The sequence below is a fragment of the Onychomys torridus genome, chromosome 17, assembly GCF_903995425.1.
Source record: "Onychomys torridus chromosome 17, mOncTor1.1, whole genome shotgun sequence".
NCBI lineage: Eukaryota > Metazoa > Chordata > Mammalia > Rodentia > Cricetidae > Onychomys > Onychomys torridus.
In genome coordinates, this window is record NC_050459.1 from 61,763,172 (window position 1) to 61,785,612 (window position 22,441).

The 22,441-nt window shown below is 48.0% G+C and overlaps 1 protein-coding gene across 2 annotated transcripts; it reads right to left on the reverse strand.

Annotated features, from left to right (window-relative positions):
- Positions 1-1,047: 1,047 nt before the first annotated feature.
- Positions 1,048-10,359, reverse strand: Cib3 (calcium and integrin binding family member 3). Of its 2 annotated transcripts, XM_036166929.1 has the most exons (6): positions 10,301-10,359; positions 10,092-10,126; positions 7,593-7,704; positions 3,710-3,857; positions 2,236-2,431; positions 1,048-1,069 (listed from the first exon to the last, which is right to left on the reverse strand). In XM_036166929.1, the coding sequence occupies exons 1-6, from the start codon at positions 10,349-10,351 to the stop codon at positions 1,048-1,050; spliced, it is 564 nt and encodes a 187-aa protein (XP_036022822.1). In that variant the 5' UTR covers positions 10,352-10,359. The 2 variants fall into 2 exon arrangements, with proteins under 2 accessions (XP_036022822.1, XP_036022823.1); XM_036166930.1 differs by lacking the exons at positions 7,593-7,704; positions 10,092-10,126 and having other exon boundaries at positions 10,301-10,351.
- Between the last annotated feature and the right edge of the window lie 12,082 nt (positions 10,360-22,441).

Genomic DNA, 22,441 nt, shown 5'->3' on the forward strand with positions numbered 1-22,441 from the left:
GTGCCAGAACTGATAGAGATCCACCTGCCTCTGCCTCCTGAGTGACAAGATTAATGCCGTGTGCTACCAACCGGCTAGAACTATTTTCATTTTTATTGTTTTTGTTTTTGTTTTTGTTTTCCCGAGACAGGGTTTCTCTGTGTAGTTTTGCGCCTTTCCTGGATCTCACTCTGTAGACCAGGCTGGCCTCAAACTCACAGAGATCCGCCTGGCTCTGCCTCCCGAGTGCTGGGATTAAAGGCGTGCGCCACCACCGCCCGGCTTTCATTTTTAAATGTGTATATGTGGGGGGCTGGAGAGATGGCTCAGCGGTTAAGAGCACTGGCTGTTCTACGGTGAGATCTGGAGCCCTCTTCTGTACAATGTATACATAATAAATAAATCTTTTTTAAAAATGTGTACATGTAGGTGAGTGTGTGCACATAAGTGCAGTTGCCCATGGTGGCCAGAAGGTGGCATCAGGTCTGCTGGAATGGGAGGTTCAAGCAGTTGAGAGCCACCACCACATAGCTGCTGGCACCCAACCCAAGGACCCAGTCCTCGCAAGAGCAGCAAGTGCTGCTAATAGCTGAGGCATCTCTCCAACCCCAGAACCTGACGCTTTTAATCACTGGAGTGAGTGGTCTGGGAAGATTCTGGGCGGCTGGGCTGTGTGGTGTATAACCACCTAGTGGGAAGGCGGGTGTCCTACACAAAGACCCTGGGACAACCTTGGGCTCCTGGAATTCACAAGACATGGAGGTGTGAGTGAAAAATGAAGCACTTGTGGGCTCAAGTTGGCCTCTGGAAAGGAGCTAGGGTGTGGCCTTGGACACATGTTAATATGTTAACATGTTCATATGTTAATTGTGAAGTCCCTGCCCTGTAGACTTTGAGGTCTAGAAATCAGTTTGTTGTATGAATGGAAGATAGCAACTCAGAGTGGGTGTGGCCACACCCAAAGCCACACAGCAAAAAGCAAAGATCCTGAGGCAGGTTTGATTCCTGTTTATTCAGAGAGATCAGAGTCAAGATGGGTGAGAGCCAGGCCTCGTCCTCCGGACACTGTCAGATGCGGATGTGGAAGGTGCTGTGTACAGAAAACAGGCATCACTGATAGCTCGAAAATAGATACTGGGTCCTCAACACTCTCTCTTCTAGACCCAGAGGCAAGCAGAGGTCTACAGGAATATGGACACCCTAGAAATCACAGACAGTAATTCTTCCCCTATGAGACTTAGCCTATAGGTCAACACCAGGGGTCATTCCTCAGGCTTTCACACTATATTTTATAAAATATTTACCTGTTTATTTGTGTGTGTGTGTGTGTGCGTGCGCGCGCGCACGTGCTTGGATATGTGTATATGCAGTATGCTACATGCAGGAGCCTGCAGAGGCCAGGAGAGGGCGTCGGATCCCCTGGACTGGAGTTACAGGCTGTTGTCAACCACCATGTGGGTGCTGGGAACAGAACCCAGGGCTTTGGCCTGAGCAGCAATCACTCTTAATCCCTGAGCCCTCTCACCAGCCCCAGAGACCTGCTTTTCATTTGGTTAGTTTTGGCTTTCAAAAACCTTGGCTCATAGTTCAGGAAGCCCTGGAACTCACAGCAATCCTCCTGCCTCAGACTTCTGGGTGCTTCAACTACAGGTATGTGTGTCACCATGCCCAGATCTCCACGGGGATCTTAGGCACCTATCTGGATAAGCATTCACACCCCAGCCTCTTCCCAGACTGGCTGTCAGCCCTCTCTGAGCCTCAGTTTATTCCTCTGATAAACGGAAGTGCTTAGGATTCAATTGATGGCCGAGGGCTTTAACCTCAGCATCGGGAGGCAGAGGCAGGTGGATCTCTGTGAGTTCAAGGACCGTCTGGTCTACATAGAGAGTTCCAGGCCAGCTAGGTCTAAATAGTGAGACCTTTTCTGAGAAAAAGTAAACCAAACATAGGAATGGATGGATGTGGCCCTGGCCCATAGTCTACCAACTCTGTGTTAGCTATGCACCTACCTCCCACCCCCCAGCCCTGCAGTTGGGGCTCTGACCCTACCCCAGACTGCTGAGGACAGCTGTGTGAACAGTTCACAGCAAAACTCTTGGCAGGTAATGGAAACACTGCTTCTGTCTGAAGGAGATGCCCACAGCCTCCTGGTTATGGTTCTTGGACAGAGTGGGCTGAAGCCACAGAGTCTGGGGAAGTTCCCTGAGGTCTCAGATGACACAGCAGGAGTTCCCATGCCTGGGTCTGAACCTGTACCTGAGGAAGTCTGGCGCCCGCAGGATCATGTTTTGGAAGTCCTCCAGGGACAGCCGCCCATCATGGTCACTGTCTGCTTCATCCAGTACCTTCTCACAGACCAGGGTCACCTCCTCAGCGCTCAGCTCCCCACGGGTCAGCCTGGTCACCGTCTGCTCCAGGTCCCATGCGCAGATGTAGTCATCGTTGTTGAAGTCTGTGAGGCCGACAGTAGGGCTGGGGACACCTGGTGGCAGGGGACATGTCTGTCCCATGCTTTGGAGTTGCACAGGGATGCCCGGAACTCAGTGCCGGTTATTGATCACCTATCAATTACCCTAGGGCTTCGCGCCGTAGGCACTGAGAGCCATCCCAGCCACTGTGACAACCGTTTCTTTTACTTATACAACACCTACTGTATGTCAGGCACCATGATGACTGATTTTCTCTTACTTAAGCAAGCATTTATTGAGTGCCTTCTGTTTGCCAGCCATTGGGATAACTTCATCTCTCCATCCATTCAGCCAACTAATTGCGCACTCACTGTGTGCCAGGCCCCATATCTACTCATTCGAGAAATGTTTACTAGTTACCTACTGTATATATATGTATAACATGCATATATGTTAACTTTTGCGGGGGGGAGGCATTTATTCACTTAACAAGTATTTGTTAAGTACATACTATGTACCAGGCACCATACTTGCTTTTTATTCATTCACTAACCCATCAAGTATGTATTGAATACCTACTGCTTGCCAGCCACTGTGGTAGTGATTGGTCATTCATTAACTCCCCTACACATGCTAAACTAAATAAATAATGTAAAAAGTTGTTTTAAGTGGTTAGACCTGCACCTGCCCAAGGAGCTGCACACACACTCCTGATGACCTCCACAGCAGATGTGGCCGAGGTCAGGGACACTGAGGTTATGCCTGGGAGCACAAGTGAATCAGTCAACAGAGGGATCGTCACGTATGGGGTCTGTGAGCTGTTGGGGCCTGGGACAGTTTTATTGGTCCACTTACTGAGCACCTACTGTGTGTTGTGTACCTTAGCAACTGTTCTTTATTGACTCACTTGTGAGTATTAAGTGCCTATTATGGGCCAGGCTGTTATTCCACATGCCGTCATTCAGAAAATACTGATATATGCACTCTGAACAGAGACAGATGGGGATATGGCTCAGAGGTGGAGCCCCCGCCTAGAACCAACCAGTGAGGGGCGGGGGCATGGCTGGGGTGGAGCCCCTGTGTAGGATCCCCCAGTGAGGAGCTATAGATGGTGCTGTGGGCAGAGGGCACAGCGAAAGCAAATGTCCTAAGGCTGGAAGCATTTGATAAATTCAAGAAAGGATGAGCCTAATGTGACTGGAATAGTGTACAAGGAGGTCTGGGATAGGGTGGAGGCCCTGGATAGGTGGGCATTGGAGTCTCTGGGGAGATGAGCATTATATGGTCTCTGACTGGTTCCCACCCCAGGACCCTGCACGCACCATAAATCTTAAAGGCGTAGTAAGCCTTCAGGTCCCGTGGAGCCATCTCACTCATCACTGAGAACATATCCAAGAAGTTCTCTAAGGTCATGTGACCATCTCCATCTTGAGAGAAGACCTGTGCAATCCTCTGGCGGAAAGGGTTATCCTGGGGACAGGAAGGCAGATATCTGCTCTGCAGGGCTTCCCCAGACCCCGAGTGTCATCCCTGCCCTGTTCCCCAGGGGTCTGGGACAGGAAGTCAGGCTGCTCTCACCTGTGCACCCCATTTTCAGTTCCACAAGATGCTTGTGATCCAAGGAAGCCAATCAGAAGCTGACATCCACCTGCCAGCCATAACTGAGGAACATGTGACTCAAACTAACCAATCAGATACTTTCTGAGGCTTGTACCTCTTTCCAGAGGGGAGATTGGTGATCCTGTAGGTGTAGGGGGCCTGTCCAAGTCCACCATGACTACTCCTCGAGTTTTCTAATTTTAGTGCGTGCCTGCATGTGTGTGTGTGTGTGTGTGTGTGTGTGTGTGTGTGTGTGTGTGTGTGGTTCCAGGCTTGGAGACTGGATTTCACACATGCAGAGCTGTATCCTGTGTGCGTGAGTGCGTGTGTCTGTGTTTGCTCACTCTTTCTCTCATTTTAGTTTTAAAATAATTTTTTACTTATTGTTTGACAATTATATTCACATATGTAGTATCTTAAAAAAAAAAAAAAAAACTAGATTTAGGGCCCAGAGAGATAGCTCAGTGGGTAAGAGCTCTGGCTGCTCTTCCAAAGGACCCAAGTTCAGGTCCAGCACCCACATGGTGGCTCACAGCCATGTGTAGCTCCAGTTCCTAGGGATCCAACACCCTCTTCTGGCCTCTGAAAACACAAGGCATGCACATGGTGTATAGGCATACAAGCAGGCAAATCACTCATACACATATCATAATTTTTTTTTCCGGAGCTGAGGACCGAACCCAGGGCCTTGCGCTTGCTAGGCAAGCACTCTACCACTGAGCTAAATCCCCAGCCCCCATATATATATATGGTTTTTCGAGACAGGGTTTCTCTGTGTAGCTTTTTGCGCCTTTCTGGGACTCACTTGGTAGCCCAGGCTGGACTCGAACTCACAGAGATCTGCCTGCCTCTGCCTCCCGAGTACTGGGATTAAAGACGTGTGCCACCACTGCCCGGCTATAAAATATTTTTTTAAGATAAAATATAAAGCTGGGGATGGTTGGGGATGTAGCTCAGTGGTAGAGCACTTGCCTAGCAAATACAAGGCCCTGGATTTGGTCCTCAGCTCCAAGGAAGAAAGAAAGAGAGAGAGAGAGAGAGAGAGAGAGAGAGAGAGGGAGGGAGGGGGAGTGAGGGAGGGAGAGAGAGAGAGAGAGAGAAAAGAAAGGAAAAGAAAGAAAGCAAGAAAGAAAAGAAAAGCAAGCAAGTTGGGTGTGATGGTGCACACACTTAATCTCAGCACTTGGGAGACATGGACAGGTAGATTTATGTAGTAAGTTTTAGGGCTGCATAGATCATCTAAAAAAAACCAAAAGCAAAATAAAATTAAAAATAAACAAAGGTTTATTTAATTTTAATGGTGTGTGTGTGTGTGTGTGTGTGTGTACATATTGCTTTCTTATATCCCTTCTTCTTGTTGTTTTGAGACAGGGTATCTCTGTGTAGCCCTGGCTGTCCCGGAACTCGCTCTGTAGACCAGGCTGGCCTCCAACTCACAAGATTCTCCTGCCACTGCCTCCTGAGTTGTGGGATTAAAAGTGTGTGCCACTACTTCTTAAGGCATAGATGTAGAAAGGGAGGAGAAATACAAGATGCTCTAGGTTCTCAGCCTTCCCAATGCTCTGACCCTTTGAAACAGTTCTTCATGTTGTAGTGAACCCCCAACCATCAAATTTTTTTCATTGCTACTTCATAACCATAATTTTAATACTATTATGAATCATAATACCTATGTTTCCCAATGGTCTTAGGCAACCCCCGTGAAAGAGTCATTCAATCCCCAAAGGAATCACAACATACAGGTTGAGAACCACTGGTGAAGGGGAAGAGAAACACTCCATCCTGCAGGGCAGTTCATTAATACCTGAAGCACACAAAGTAGCCTCAGGAAGTCCCTGAAACTAACTAGATTCACTGGCCCTTTCCTCTCCAAGAGTTTATATGCTCTAAGGATTGCTGAGAGATGCTCTCAGACAAGCTGGGCCACTAAAAGAGGCTTAGACATGAAGAGGTTTAGGCCAACTGAGTCACTTGGAAGGGACATTCTCCAACCTGCTGAGCCACCTGCAGGGTGTGCAGTGTGCTCCAGGATGCCAGCTCTGTGAGATGTCACTTGTGCTGGGGTGGGCTTTGGTGATGCGGCTGTCTGTGAGTCATTTCTGCTCCTGTAAGCCAGATGTGGTTTGAATAAGAACAGCCCCCATAGGCTCATATATTTGAATTCTTAGTCATCAGGGTGTGGAACTACTTGAGAAGAATTAGAAGGTGTGGCCTTGTTGGAGGAAATGTGGAGGAAGTGTGTCATGTGAGATGGGCTTTGAGGTTTCAAACGCCCAAGCCAGGGCCAATGGCTCTCCTTCTTGCTGCCTGTGGATCGGGATGTAGAACTCTCAGCTACTTCTCCAGCACCATGTCTGCCTGTGTGCCACCTTGGTTTCCTGCCATGATAATGAACTAAACCTCTGAAACTGTAAGCAAGCCTCAGTAAGAGTTGCCATGTCTTTAATCCCAGCATTTGGGAGGCACAGTCAAGTGAATTTCTGTGAGTTTGAGGCTAGCCTGGTCTATAGAGAAAGATCAAGGACAGGCACCAAAACTACACAGAGAAACCCTGTCTCAAAAAAAAAAAAAAAAGAGTTGCTGTGGTCATAGTGTCCCTTCACATCAATAGAACAGTGACCAAAACGGAACCCCAATAAAACTCATTGGTTCACCAAGGTGGGCTCTGGGCTCTGGGAATATCTGTACTGTGGTCTGTCATCTGGGAGAGTAGATGAATATTCATGTTTCCTCAGGACTAGTGCCATACATCACCTCTGAGTGACACCGCAAGACAGTATCAGATCCCCTGGAGCTGTAGTTACAAGTGGTTCTTTCCACACATACACACATTCCCCAATACACACACACACTCCCCATACATATTCCCCTGACACACACATCATCTCCATACACACACACTCCCCCTCCATACACATCTCTCACACACCCATACACCACCACCACCACACAAACACATCCCCCTTACACACACACACACACACACACACACACACACACACATCTACACACACACACACATATTTTGCCCATACATACACACATTTCCCTCACAATCATCCCTCTCACATTCACACACTCCTCTCTTATCCTCCCACACCTTTGGATGTCTCCTTCCCAACTTGTGACTAAACACTTTGTCTTTCTGATTCCTTCCTTCCTTCCTTCCTTCCTTCCTTCCTTCCTTCCTTCTTCCTCCTTCCTTCCTTCCTTCTTCCTCCTTCCTTCCTTCCTTCCTCCCTCCCTCCCTCCCTCCCTCCCTCCCTTCCTTCCTTCCTTCCTTCCTTCCTTTTCCCCCTTTTTCTATTTATTTATTTGTTTGTTTGTTTTATTTTGAGGTAGGAGCTCACTGTGTGGGTGGCCTGGAACTTGCAATGTATCCCAGACCAGCCTCGAACTCACAGAGACCTGCTTGCCTCTCGAGGAGACGTGTGCCACCATGCCCCAGCCCACGACCGAGTTTCAACCTTGCTTCTCTTGTAGCAGCTGTGTCTCTCTGAGCCCCAGTTTTGTTTTTCTGTGAAAGGGGGACACCAGCAGCTTCTACCTCATGGGAACACAACGTCTGCATTCTGTTTCCCCTCTGTCCCCACAGCCCAGCCATACCTTCAGCTCTGGCATGCTGCCAATCAGCTCGTAGGGAACCTTCACCTCAGGACAGGTGGTATAGTCGAGGGGCACCAACTGGGGGGCCAGGTCCTGGTAGCGATAGAAGAGCCTGGTGTGGGGAGAGAGAAGCCAGGGAAGGCTGGGAGCCAAGAGGCAGAAGGGGCTTGTCCCTCTTCTTACCCCCTTGCAGTTACTCACTCCACAAGGAAGGACGCTGGGTCCCCAGAGCCTCAGGCCAGAGTCTGACCCTGGAGCACACAGAACCAGAAATGGGCACCGGTCTCCCTCCCCAGACAAGGCCAGGGTGAAGAGGGGAAGCAGAAACAAGGTAAGGAGGAAGTAGGGCTTCCTGGAGGAGGAGGCATTGGTGTTGGGCTCACAAGTAGGAACAGGAGTTGACCCGCAAGATGGAATTAGAAGAAGGAGGCGCTAATGACTGATCCATCATTCCATAACCAATATTTGAGGGACCTGGCTTTATAACCTATATGATTCGTTATTACATCAGCAGGATCCTGTCTCTTCTGACCCCTCCACCCAAGTTTCAGGCTTCCTTCACTCTCTCCACACTAGGAGGCAGGTTTTCCCAATGGGGCAGGGCACAAACAGCTAGTGTTCAAACCGGACCTTTTTTTTTGAGACAGCGTCTCTGTATATAGCCTAGGCTATCTCACGCTCTTCCTGCTTCAGCTCCCCAAGAGTGGGGATGGCAGGCTTGTGCTACCACTTCTGGTTGGATTTTTTTTTAAAAAGGGAGTCTACAAAACACTGGTGACACTGTACCCTCCTCAAAGAGACCATCCTTGACATCTCTGTTGTCCCCAAGCTGCTAAGAACTTTCTCGGAGGAACAAGGATGTCCCTGGGTTTTCTCATGACTACATATCTGAGAATGGCTGGTGAGCTGCAGTCCTAAATGTCCCACCCCCTTGTCTGGGGTCCTCCAGGCCATGCCCTGAGTGTGTTCATCTTTCCTTTAAACGTACTTTTACAGTTACGTTATGTATTGATTTGCGTACACGTGTGTGCGTGCTACAGCCCAAATGTATCAAGGTCAGGAGACAACTAATGGGAGTGGATTTTCTCCTACAGTGTGAGCCCTGGGGTCTGAAATTGGTTCTCAGGCTTGGCAGCAAGGACTTTTATGCTGAGCCATGTTGAGGACCCACAGAGTTTGCCTTTCTTTGTGGTACCCAGTGAGTCCGTCTCTTCTCACAGCCTCGGTTACTCTCTTTGGCAATCTGGAAGCTTGGGTGAGTCGAAATGCCAGACTCACCAGGACTCTGCCTGTCTGCCCTGGACACAGAAGTCCTCCATGCCCAGGCCTCAGTTTCCCCACCGGTAATCTGATCATGATGGCCAAAGTGACCCTGCCAACTGTCCTCACACAGACAATGGGCTGATGGGTGAGAGGTGTGCCCATCAATAATGGATGCCCTGTGCCCACACAAGAGGGGCTCAGCCCTGAGCGCCCCACAGCTGAACCCCAGCTGGCTTGGGTTTCACAGCTCCCAGTTCACAGATAATGGTCCAGCAGACAGAAGGGTGACCAGAGGTTCATTTGTTGTCCAGGGACCTGCAGTCACTCAGGAGCCACCCACCTTCACACCACTCACAGCTCAGAGCTGGACTCCCAACCTCAAAATGCCAATGTGCCTCTCCAAGGCTCCAGCACCTTCCGTGGCTCCCTGCTACCATTGGGTAAAAGCACAAATTCCTTAAGCACAAAAACTCTGCCAGTATGTCAGGATGTGACTTCTCAGCCAACAGTATCTGCCTCAGTCCACTGACCTGGAGGCAACACCCACATCAAAGCTTTAACCTTGATGGTGCTATCTTGACTTCCTACATATTGCAAAGGACACAGAGCATGGTGGAGTATGCTTGTGATCCCAGCACTCAGGAGGCAGAGGCAGGTGGATCTCTGTGAGTTCAAGGCCAGCCTGGTCTACAGAGCGAGTTCCAGGACAGCCAGAACTACACAGAGAAACCCTGTTTGAAAAACAAAAACAACAACAACAAAAAACCTCCAACAAAAAACCCAGGGGAACCAAAATGATGACATGACTCATCTGGTAAAGACACTTGCTGACTTGCCGCCAAGCCTGGTGACCCGAGTTTCACCCCTGAGATCCACATGGTAGAAAGAGAACATCTGAACCATCTGGACTGTCTCCAGCACCCAAAGGAGGTAGAAAAGAATCAACCCCACAAAATGTCATCTGACATCTACACATGCACCCTGGTACATGTGCACACACATTCGCACACTCACAAATCATGCTCCCCACAACAATAATAATAATTCAAAAAACAAAAACAAAAACTTGCAGCCAGCTACAAGGGCACACGCCTGAGACCCTAGGACTCAAGAGGAGAGGTAAGTCTGAGGCCAGCCTGAGCTCCTTCTCAAACAAAACAAAACAACAACCAACAGACTGCACAAAGGTCCAGCAGTGACTAGAAAGTTGTTTTGGGGTGTCGCCTCCCCACTGACCTCATGATCTCCTTCCTCGTGAAGAAAGTACAGTCCTGTGGGGAGAGAAACTGGCTTGACCCAGACCTGCATCTCTCCATGAACCCCTCCAGTCACTCCAAACCCTCTCAGACAGCCTGATGCCACAAACAAGGCTCTGCGGAGACTCTTGGCTGCCTGTGTCCCACACCAAGCTGTGCCAGAGGGCAGAACCCGCCACCCACACCCACCTGGTATTCCTCCAGCTGCTCATGAGTGAACACAGTCTGCTTGTTGCCCATGCTGGGGACCGCAGTCTTGAATCCACGGGAACTGAAATTACAAGTGGTTTCCCGGGGGCAACCAGGCACATAGTGTCTGAGCAGATGCCCTGGCTGTCACCCGCCCAACCCATCCCGTCACCCCAAGCTTAGAGAGGCTCAAGTTACAGCCTGGCTCTCTCTGGGCAACCATTTGAATGTGTCCACAGGTGAGGAACGAGGGCTGTGGGAGGTCCCCGAGGAGCCAGGTTCATCACCGTCTGGTGAGACTGGTGGTCTAGGACACCTTCAGGGAAAGGCCACACACACACACCCCAGCTCAAATCCCAGCTTTCCCCCTGCTAGCTGTGTGGCCTTGGATAACTGTCTGACTTCTCTGCACCCGGGTTTGTGAAATGGAAACTGCATTAGCATCTATATCAAACCATCAGTCTGAGGGGGACAGACACAGGTTGGGTGTGGGTGTGGCTGAGGCAGGAAGGTCATGAGTTCAAGGTCAGCTTGAAGCTGCATAGTTAGATCTTGAGAGAGAGAGAGAGAGAGAAGAAGGAGGAGGAGGAGGAGGAGGAGGAGGAGGAGGAGGAGGAGGACGAGGACGAGGAGGAGGACGAGGAGGAGCCAGGCCATGGTGGTGCATGCTTTTAATACCAACACTTGGGAGGCAGAGGCAGGCAGATCTTTGTGAGTTTGAGGCCAGCCTGGTCTACACAGAGTTCCAGGACAGCCAGGGCTACCCAGAGAAACCATCTTGGAAAAAAGGAGGAGGAGCAGGAGGAGGTTGTAGGGAGGGAAGTAGACTAGGGAGTCGGCTCAGCCGATAAAGGACTTTCTGTGCACATCAGTAACCTTAGTGGTGAGGGTGGGTGAGGTGGGGGTTAAGGTGGAAGAAGACAGGAGGGTCCCCAGAGCTCACAGGCCAGCCAATCAGTGAGCTCTGTGATTAGTGAGAGACCCTGTCTCAAAAAGAAAAGATGTGGGTGATAAAGGAAGATACACATGCACTACACAAGGAAACAGGAGACAGAGGGGTAATTGATTGCCTATTGGTCGTAAGCCCGTTCTGGGCCCTAGGAATGCAGGAATGAACGAAGCTAGATGAAGCGTGAGGCAAGCACCCTTGACCTTGCATTAAGTGCTGAGTTAGATGACAAAAGAGATCCAGAGTCTAAAGCTCAGAAACTGTGCTGTGCTGGTTACTGTTTGTCAATTTGATGCACGCCAGAGTCATCTGGGAAGAGGGAACCTCTACTGAGAAAATGCTGTTGTGTGCTTTTGACCCGGTTTACGGTGCCAAGCAGAAAGTGGTTGGTTGTACCTTAACATCTGAGCCACTATTGCAGCAGCGCACATCTGGCCCAGAAGGTCAGCAGTGCAGCACTCAGCATCCAAAGCTCAGTAAAACTGCTGGTGCCAGCTCCCCCACACCGACCGCTGGCATAGCGCAGTCTGGAATGGTGAAAGCTGGGCAGCAAGGAGGGCGCTTCCGGTCAGTTCCAGCTTGATTTCTCTGTGTCCAGCAGCCAGAGAGTCTCTACAGCGATAGGGTCTGATGTTCTAATTCCGGTGTGGGTAACCAACAAGCCATTTCTAAGAGGCCGTTTGGGTGTGTTTTGTACTGAAATCGGGGGATGTGGTAAAAGGTTAAATAGGTCATTTTTCTTTCCTCCCTTTGAGATGACAAAGTAGCAGGTTTCCTAGTGGGGTCCACATCCATCGCTCATCTTGGGTGGTCGTCCCCACGTCCCCACCCCTTTGATGGCCTCCTTTCCTTCCCTGGACAATGGGGAAAGCTGTCAGAAGCTATCATTGTCACACTAGGGTGCAGAGGAGAGGTCAGACATTCTGCCTGTAGTTGTAGACATTTCTTTCCACATGCAGCCTGCTCAGCGTTAGTGCTGTGTAAAGATCTGGGCGGTCTTGCTCCCTCCTTCCTCCCATTCTCCCCTCCTCTCCTCCTTCTCCTCCTTCTCCCCCTTACCTCCCCCTCCCTCCCCCTCTTCCTCCTGTCCCCCTCTTCCTCCTCCTCCTCCCCATCTCCTCCCCTCCCTCCCTCCCTCCCCTCCCCCTCTTCCTCCTGTCTCCCCTTCTCTCCCCCTCTTTCCCGCCTCTCCCCTCCCCCTCTTCCTCCTGTCTCCCCCTCTTTCCCACCTCTCCCCTCCCCCTCTTCCTCCTGTCTCCCCTCCTCTTCCCCTCCTCCCCCTTCCTCCCATCTCCTTCTTCTCCCTCCTCTTCCTCTCTTTCCCTTTGACTCTGTTCTAGTCGTCGCTCAGTCCTTACTGTAATGAGGCCACTGACAGAACCAACAATGCATCACTGAGCAGAGGCTGGATAACACCCATGCCTCAGTTTCCCTAGCCGTATATGAGGATGTTCTACATAAAGGAATGTCTGTGAGCATGAAGGAGACCAATCTGAATAAACCTATTCAGAGCACCAGTGACTGCTGTTCTCATCTTGTCAGCATTGCTAGTTTATAAAGGAGGGGCCAGAGCTCAGAGAAGTCAAGACACTGCCTCAGGGACACACCGCTTCAGGTGTTCAGGTAAGGATCTCCAAAGTCACTCACACTCACCTCTGAGGCCAAGCTGCTTGGATGGGAAAGAGCAGGACTGATTGACTTTCTTTCTTTCTTTCGAGAAAGAGAGCAAGTGTGTGTGTGTGTGTGTGAATGCCAGGGTCTGTTTATGGAAGTCTTCCTTTGTTTGTTTTCTGTAACTGTGATGCCAAAAGCAACTTGGGGAAGAAAAGGCATATTTCATCTTACAGCTTATAATCCACCATGATGGGAGTTCAGCATCCCATCATGATGGCAGGAACTCAAGACAGGAATCCAGGCGCAGAAACTGGAGCAGAGACCGTAGAGGAATGCAGCTTTCCTCTGGCTCACTCCTCATGGCTTGCTCAACCTGCTCTTTTCTCTTTAGATTTATTTTATCTTATGATATGTATGCATGTATGTGCAACATGTGTGTATGTGCCTGGTGTCCACAGGGTCAGAAGAGGGCATCAGATTCCCTGAAACCAGAGCTACAGATGACCATGAGCCACCATGTGGGTGCTGGGAATCCAACCCCATCCTCTGCAAGACCAACAAGTGTTCCTAACTGCCGAGCATGACTCTGACCCTCAGCCTACTGTCTTACAGCACTGGCCATCTGCCCAGGGCTCAGACCACTCACAGTTGGCTGGCCCTCCCACACCAACAGTCCATCAAGGCACGACCCCACAGATTTCCTTACAGGCCAATCTGACAGAGGTTTTTTCTTTCTTTCTTTCTTTTTTGTTTTTGTTTGTTTTGAGACAAAGATTCTCTGTGTAGCTCTGGCTATTCTTGAATCTCCCTGTAGACCAGGCTGACCTCAAATTCACAGAGTTCCACCTGCCTCTGCCTCCTGAGTGCTTGTTTTGAGACAAAGATTCTCTGTGTAGCTCTGGCTATTCTTGAATCTCCCTGTAGACCAGGCTGACCTCAAATTTACAGAGTTCCACCTGCCTCTGCCTCCTGAGTGCTGGGATTAAAGGCGTTCACCACCACCTAGCTCAGGGGTATTTTCTTTCTTTTCTTTTTCTTTCCTTTTCTTTCTTTCTTTCTTTTTTCTTTTCTTTTCTAAGATTTATTTATTTATTATGTAGACAGTGTTCTGCCTGCATGCCAGAAGAGGGCATCAGATCTCATTACAGATGGCTATGAGCTACCATGTGGTTGCTGGGAATTGAACTCAGGAACTCTGCAAGAACAGACAGTGCTCTTAACTTCTGAACCATCTCTCCAGCCCCCCCCCTTTTAAAGATTGTTTTATTATCCATACAATGTTTTGCCTGCATGTATGCCTGCAGGTCAGAGAAGAGCACCAGATCTCATTACAGATGGCTGTGAGCCACCATGTGGGTGCTGGGAATTGAACTCAGAACCTCTGGAAGAACAGTCAGCGCTCTTAACCTCTGAGCCATCTCTCCAGCCCGGGGTCTTTTCTTAATAGAGGTTCTCTCTTCCCAGATGATTCTGGCTTCTGTCAAACTGACAAAAAACTAACCAGCACCATGTCAGAAGTCAATTTTTGGTAGTTGGTTCTCTTTCCACCCTGTGGCTCCTAAGGATTCAACTCAGGTCACCAAGCTTATGTTTTCACTTGCTTAGCCATCTTGCAGACTCAGACACCTCTGTTAATTTGTGAGGTGCCCAGATGTCAGCAGTCCTCAAGAACCACCCCCACAAGTTCGTCCTGTCTTCCCCAGGTCCCAGTCAGCCTGTGACCTGGCATCGGGCAGTGGCCTGATGCCCCCTGCAGGTGACACTGGGAAAAACAGGTGCCATTGCCTCCTGCGGATGTGCTCTGTTCCCCACCATGCAAACCTGCCTAGGTATGGAAGATGAGTGTGGGGGTTCGTGCCTGTCATTGCAGTAGTGGGGATACTGAGGCAGGAGAATTCCAGGTTCATGGCCAGCCTGGGATATGGATTAAGTACAGGTGCAACTTAGTGAAATGCTGTCTCAAAAACCAAGAAAGGGAGTAGGGCATGGTGGTGCCTGCCTTTAATCCCAGCACTCAGGAATCAGGTGCTGGTGACTGTCTATGAGTTCAAGGCCAGCTGGTCTACATAGAGAGTTTCAGAACAGCCAGGGCTACATAATGAGAACCTGTTTTATCAAGGGGTCCAGCCCCTTGATAGCCTTTTCCCGGGGTCTGTGGGAGAATCTAACAACCAACTGAGGAATCTAATCTTAAAGCTATCACATGAATCCATCTTAGTCCATTCACTTTCTTCTTCTGAGTCAGCTCTCCCCCCACAGCTTCTTTCCTGTTCTCAGACTTAGTTCCGTCCTAGCCTGATTCTCTCTGCATCTTCCTGCTGTTCTAAGTTCTGTCTTAATACCTTGTCTTGGTTTTCCCCATCTTTGTTCTCCATCACAGATCTCCCCAAGTCTCTGAGGCTTTCAGTTAAACCCATGCAATCAGCAATACTCTGGCCAAGGCAAGGGCACCAGGCTTGAATTCCCTCAGGGTCAAACGGGGGAGGGCGATAAGATCCACACAAAGAGCAGAAATTGTCAGCTATCATAGCAACCCAAAAGGGAAGAGACTAACGAGGAATGAATCAGCTGAGGGCTAAATTCGCTTAACAGATCTAAAAGGGGGATTTATGTGCTCAGACTATGTTCTTAGAAGTAGTTAGGTAAAATGTTAGGATTCTGCAAGTCGCTAAGTCACGAGTGAAAGTAAAACTGCTGAGGTTGGGGGTTTAGCTCAGTGGTAGAGCACTCGCCTAGCAAGCGCAAGGCCCTGGGTTCGATCCTCAGCTCCGGAAAAAAAAAAAAAAAAGGAAAGTAAAACTGCTTTATGTTCCTTTGGAGCCATATCTACCCAAGCTTATCTTCACTGCACCATTTTCTGGCAGGGGGGGGGAAGTGTACTCGGTAACTAGGCAACCTGTGTCATAGCTAGATGAACCTGGTATGTAAAAACCCTTTAGTTCTGAGTTAATTGTTAAAAGGAGATTAAAAAAAAAAAACCTAGAGATAACACTTGGGAAAAGGAGGATTAAGCTTAATTAGCACATCTGCTAGCTTGGGCAGTTGTCTCAGTGTAAATTTTTACAATCTTTCAGGAACTAACAGATAGTCTGGATGATTATCTATCTGCAGTCTGTCCTTAGAAAGTCTGGGAAGTATCTCAGATAAAATACATACACCCACAGATGGTCCTGGCCGGATGTTGCTAATGGCAATAATTACAGAAAGGCCTGAAATTAGGGGTCTTGGTTGTGTGCCTGCTGTCAGCACAGTTGGGGGATGTTATCCAAATACTCCAATTGTATAGGGGAAATTGTGTCCAATGAATGATTCAACCAGACTGTTAGAAGTTCTTGGGAGAAGAATCAAATGGGAAAGCTGCAATAGCACCCAAGAGATTCACTGCAGGAAACGGCTAATACATTCAAAAGCCAGTATCACCAAGACTCCTTGAGTCTTGGCTTTATCCTCTTGAAGCACTCTTAACTCTTCCAGGTAATAGCCTTTTCTATAGTCAGCTGAATCCCTACTTCATATTTCTGCGGCTCACAGCACTGTTTAAAGAGAAAAGGCATGAGAGAGGCCAGCCCAGTGGCTCGGCTGGTAAGGTGCAGCCAGCTGTGGCAACATGAGTTACATCCCTAGGACATACATAAAGGTAGGAGCCAAGAACCAACTCACACACCCACATGCTCTCACAAAAACAATAGTAAGATGTAAATCTTTTTTTTTTGGGGGGGGGGAAGGCCTGAGAATATAATATGGTGATATTTCATTTGTGCTGAAATGTGATTTTATTTGTATGTTAATAAATAAAGTTGCCTGGGGGTCAGAGCTAATAGCAAGCCATAGCAGAAGCCAGGCAGTGGTGGTGCACACCCTTAATCCAATCACATGGCAGGCAGAGTCTGTGTGTTCAAGGATACAGCCAGCTTGGAGACACACACCTTTAATCTCAATACCAACCATAGAGACCTGGAGGTCTGTATAGACAGGCAGTGACGAGGAGGTCATGTGGTTGGGTTTACAACCAATGAGAAGGCAGAACAGAAAGTCAGTAAAAGGACAGACACACAGGACGTAGGCCTCTTTCTGAGGGGAAGGATGGCATTGGCAGCAGGTGGTAAGAAGGCAGTCTTGGTCTCAGCTCTCAGCTACTGCTCTGACCTCTTGGGCTGTGAACTCTGCATTTGGCTCTGTGTTTCTTATTTAATAAGACCATTACATCTACAATATAATTAAGTGGAACAGTTGATGTCTGGCATGCAAGAAGCTCCAAATTCAGCCTCCAGCACTGCAAACAGATGAGGAGGAGGAGGAGGGAGAAAAAGAAAGGGAGAAGGGAGGGTGACATAGGGGTTATTCCTGCTCACGGTATGTATTTTGCTTTTTTAAAGATTTATTTCTTTACTTCATGTGTATGGGTGCTGTGCCTACATGTGTGTATGTGCACCACATGCATGTAGTGCCCATGGAAGTCAGAAGAGGGCGCTGGATCCCTCAGAACTGGAGTTACAGGTGGTTGTGAGCTGCCATGTGGGTTCTAGGAACCAAACCTGGGTCTGCTGCATGAGCAACAAGCTCTCGTAACCTCTGAGCCGTCTCTCCATCCTTATCCCACAGTATTTAGTCAGTTTCCTACACTAACAAACTACCTAACATGGACTTCTTATGAAGACACACACACACACTCACACACACACACACACACACACACACACACACACACACACACACTCATACACACTCACACACACCAGGTACACAGGCTAACCTTAAATTCACTATGTAACCAGGAATAACCTTGATTCCTGATCCTTCTGCCTCTGCCTCCACCCACACACTCTACCAGCAAACCCCAGGCTCACCCATTCCTGCTTTCACTGGTTTTGGTTTTTGAGACAGGGTCTCTCTTTGTAGCCCAGGCTGGCCTAGAACTTTCCAAAATCCTCCTGCTTCTGCTTCCTCAGTGCTAGGATTATGAGCAGGCACCACAAACATGCCCTCTTCCTTCCCCCACCCCACTTCTGAAAACTGCTCTACACATGTACTTTAAATGACCACACTGTTCTTACAAAAGACCTTTTGTCAATGGCGCACACAGCCCACTTCCTCATCTGTGGTTCCTGCCTTCACTTGCTGGAACGCCTGAGATGCCGAGTCTTTCTGAGCCTGAGGGCATAACACAACTCAGACCAAATCAACGAAGCAGTTCCTTAATTTACGCTGCGCTGCAGTTTCTCTTAAGGGTCTAGATATGAACATTCCTTAATGGTTTATTTTGCTTTTAAGTGTGTGTGTGTGTGTGTGTGTGTGTGTGTGTGTGTGTGTGTGTGTCTCAGAAGAGGGTGTTGGACCCCCTGAAGCTAGTGTTACAGGTGGCTGTGAACCACCGTTTTGGTGTTGGGAATAGTATTAACTGCTGACCCTTCTCTCTGGCCCCAGCATGTTGATTTAAAAGAAAAGGAAGGCTGGGGGAGGGTAGACTTGAACTCATCTGAGCAGAAAATAGAAGAGGGGCTTCTGGGGATTAGGGTAGAGGCTAAATGCACAAAGCTACAGGTAGGAGGAATAAGTTCAGCAATCTGTGGTACAGCATGTGACTATAATTGATAACAATAAATGGTTAGCTATTATTTTGTTTTTGACACAGAGTCTTACTATGTAGCCTCTGGCTGGCCTAGAACTTGCTATGTAGACCAGGCTAGCCTCAGATTCACAGGGATATCTATTGCTTCTACCTCTGGAGTGCTGGAATTAAAGGTGTGCACCACCACACATGGATTTTTTTCTGTTGTTGTTGTTTTGAGACAGGGTCTCCTTTGTACTCCTCAATGTATGTAGACCAGGCTGGCCTGGAACTTGCTATGTAGACCAGGCTGGCACACTAGTGTTGATTCTCCTGCCTCCTGCTCCTCTGAGTACTAGGATTGCAGGCCTGAACAACCAAACCTGGCTAGTTCTGACATGTTTTTTTATTTTATATCATTGCATTTCTTTTACTTTTTAAAATGTGCTGTGTTTTCCCTGTTCTTGTGTGCACCACTTGTATGCCTACGGATGGTTGTGAGTCACCATGTGGGTGCTGGGAACTGAACCTGGGTCCTCTGCAAGAACAGCAAGTGCTCTTAACTGCTAAGCCAACTCTCCAGCCCCTAGCCTTAAACTTTTTTAAAGAGATTTTAAGTGTTCTCAGCACACACACACACACACACACACACACACACACACACACACACACTGTATGGGGATGGAGAGATGGTTCAGCAGGACCTGGGTTCAATTCCCAGCACCAATGGCAGCTCACAAGCATTTGTACCTTCAGTTCCAGGAAATTCAATGCCCTCTTCTGCCTTCCCTGGACAGCAGGCATATATAGGTGGAGTTTTCCTGTCCCGACCACCTGCTCCCAAACAACCAACACAAAGACTTAAGGTTATTTATAAATGCTCAGCCAATAGCTCAGGCTTGTTACTTACTAGCTTTACAATTTAACCCATTTCTATTTATCTATGAGCTGCCCCCAGGCTCGTGGCTTGTACCTCTATCCAATTTTGTGTCCAACTCATCCTCTGTCTTACCAGCAACTTCTCTGACTCCACCCTTCTTCATCTCAGCATTCTGTCTGTCTCAGGGTGACTTACCCAATCTCTTCCTGCCCAGCTATCAGCCAATCAGCTTTTTATTAACAATTTTATATATATATATATATATATATATATATATATATATATATATACTTACTTGCACATACATGCAAGCAAAACACACATACATAGCATATATATTTTATATATAAACCCACATACTCTTAAGCTGAAAAGAAAGTCTTTGTTGCTGGCCAGAGCCTGCATGGTAAATTTGCCCAAATTACACAGCCCCAAGACTCACAGTTCTTTGTCTTTTATTTTGTTTTTTTGTTTTTTCAAGACAGGGTTTCTCTGTGTATCCCTGACTAACCTGGAACTCGCTCAGTAGACCAGGCTGGCCTCAAACTCAGAGTAAATTCCATCTGCCACTGCCTCCCCAGTGATCGGATTAAAAAGTGTGGTGCCACCACCATCCCACAAGTTCTTTCTCTTTTACACACACACACACACACACACACACACACACACACACACACACCCTGGCTGACACACTTTGGTTAGCAAGAGCAGAAAGAACAAAACAACAGGAGAGAAACAGCAAAGTTAGCGCACTCAGGGCTCTCCTGGTCCTGGGCTGTGGACTCGGTGGTTGATGGGTTCCGTCTGGACTGTGGGCCTCTTTTGCCAGGTGTTGGGGTCTGTGCTGTAAGGTCAGAAAGATGCTTTCAACATGGTGTCAGTTGTGCTAAGCTCTGCTGGTCAGAACTGATAAAATGAATATGTAAAAGGGGGTTATTAGAGCAGCTCTCAGGCTGTGGTCCAGATGATCCAAGAATGGCAGTCTGTCTGCCAACGGAAAGTCCAAGAATCCAGTAGTTGTTCAGTCCACAAGGCTGGATGTCTCAGCTGGTCTTCAGTGTACTCCAGAACCCTGAAGAAGTAGACTCTGTTGCCAGGGAAGGGATGGACTTGCCTGCAAGGACTCTGCTTGAAAGGACTCTAGCCAGTCCCAGCACGGCAAATATGGTTCTGGCAGGCCTTGCCTGTGCCGATATTTTGTTTGTGCTCTCACAAATAAAGCTTGCCTGGAGCTCAGAGTGCAGAGCTAGCCACTAGAGGCCAGGCAGTGGTGGCGCACACCTTTAATCCCAGCACTCGGGAGGAAGAAATAGGAAGTGATATGGCTGGGCAGAGAGAGGAAGTGATAAGGTTGGGTGGAGGCCTGAGCTCACCCCTCTCAGGCTGAGGATTCAGTAGAGGTAAGAAGTCTCTTTTGGGGCTGGCTCCTTTACTGACCTTTCAGCATTTATCCCAATATGTGGCTCTGGGTTTTTAGTATTAAGGCCAATTAGGATTTGCGCTACATCTGGCATCCAAGTTGTGGGGCACAAATTCAGAAAAAAGCGTCTTGCCGGTGGCCGCCAGGGCTGGAGTCACTGCCGCTGGCCAAGTCTCCGTTGCTGTCTACAGCAAACCCCTCAGGCTCCGGGCTCCCAAACCTCAAGAACTGGCCACTTTCACACGTCCCCATCAGATGGCTGGCTCTTTGGCGTCTTCTCTCCCGGTGGACTGTGGGTTCTCCCTGGACCCCCTCCTCTGACTGCTGCCACACTAGGTAGCTGCCTGGAAACCTGCTCGGGCTTCTAGTGCTCTACACAGCAGCAGTCAGCCTCACATCTGAATCATCATTGTCAGCAGATCTGGTGAGACAATTGGGAATTCTTAAAGAGAGGAATTAGTTAGAAGAGAGAGCTTTTTCCCCAATATTACGATGGAGAGCGTTACGTCTCTGTATGATAAAACGCTGGACAGTTTGAAAATGGAGCAGTTAAATGATAGGATAATTAATTTAGATGGGATTTATGTAATGTCAATTATAAATATTATCTGTTGTTTTATCATTTAAAAAGTTGGTTAATGTGAGTGTCAAGATAAAAGTTTTAGAAAAAAGTATTAAAACAGATCATAGAAATATTCAGACCCAGACATAGGAATTTAAAGGAGAAGCAATCTCAGCATTGCATTATAAGGTTACAGAGGATCAGCCTAAGGTTTTCAGTCAACCTTAGTTTATCCAGTAACCTTACAGGAACTGCCAAATGATAGATATCCCCAAGGCTGTGTAAGAGCTGAATGGACTCCTGTGCAAATGATAGATTTGAGAAGATTCAAGGAAGCCATAGTCTCATGTGGCATGCACTCACCTTTGGTGAAGCAGGTGTTAAACTAGTGGTCAACTTGTAATAGAATTATCCCTCAAGACTGGAGAGTCTTGGTTACAGCAGTTGTGGAGCCTGGTCCTCAATTACAATGGAAGAACTGGTGGAAAGATGAGGCTAAGACCATTGAACAATGAAGTAGGGCTAGAGATATAGAACTCTCCCAAGACCAACTTCTTGGAGAGGGAGATTATGCTAATGTAGAAAGGCAATCTCTATATGATGACCACACCCTGACTTTATGCTTTGAGGCAGCCTTGAATACTTGAGACAGAAGTAGGAAAGAAAATTGAGTCACTTACAAAAGTTATGCAGGCCCCAAAAGAAACCTTCACTGATTTTTTTTTTACAAAGATTGACTTTATCAGTAAATAGAATGATACCAAATTCAGAAGCTAGACAAATAATAATTGAATCTCTGGCTTTTGAAAATGCTAATGCACAATGCAAAAGGGTAATTAGGCCATTAAAGGCAAGATTAGTACCCTTGGAGGAATGGATCCAAGATATGATCAATATTGAATCTCATAACCATGATGGTACTTGGATAGGAGAGATGATTTCCAGATGTTTGAAGAAAAATCAAAATGTCAAGTGTTTCAATTGCAGTAAACAAGGTCACCTAAAAAGAGATTGTAAACAAGGTGTTCCTAGAAACGCAGTTTTTTCTAATAATAATTCCAACAGAATGCCCCTCCTTTCTGGATTATGCAGAAGGTGTGGCAAAGGCAGACATGGGACTAATGAATGTAGATCAACAAGGGACAGTCAAGGTAACCTTTTGCCTTTG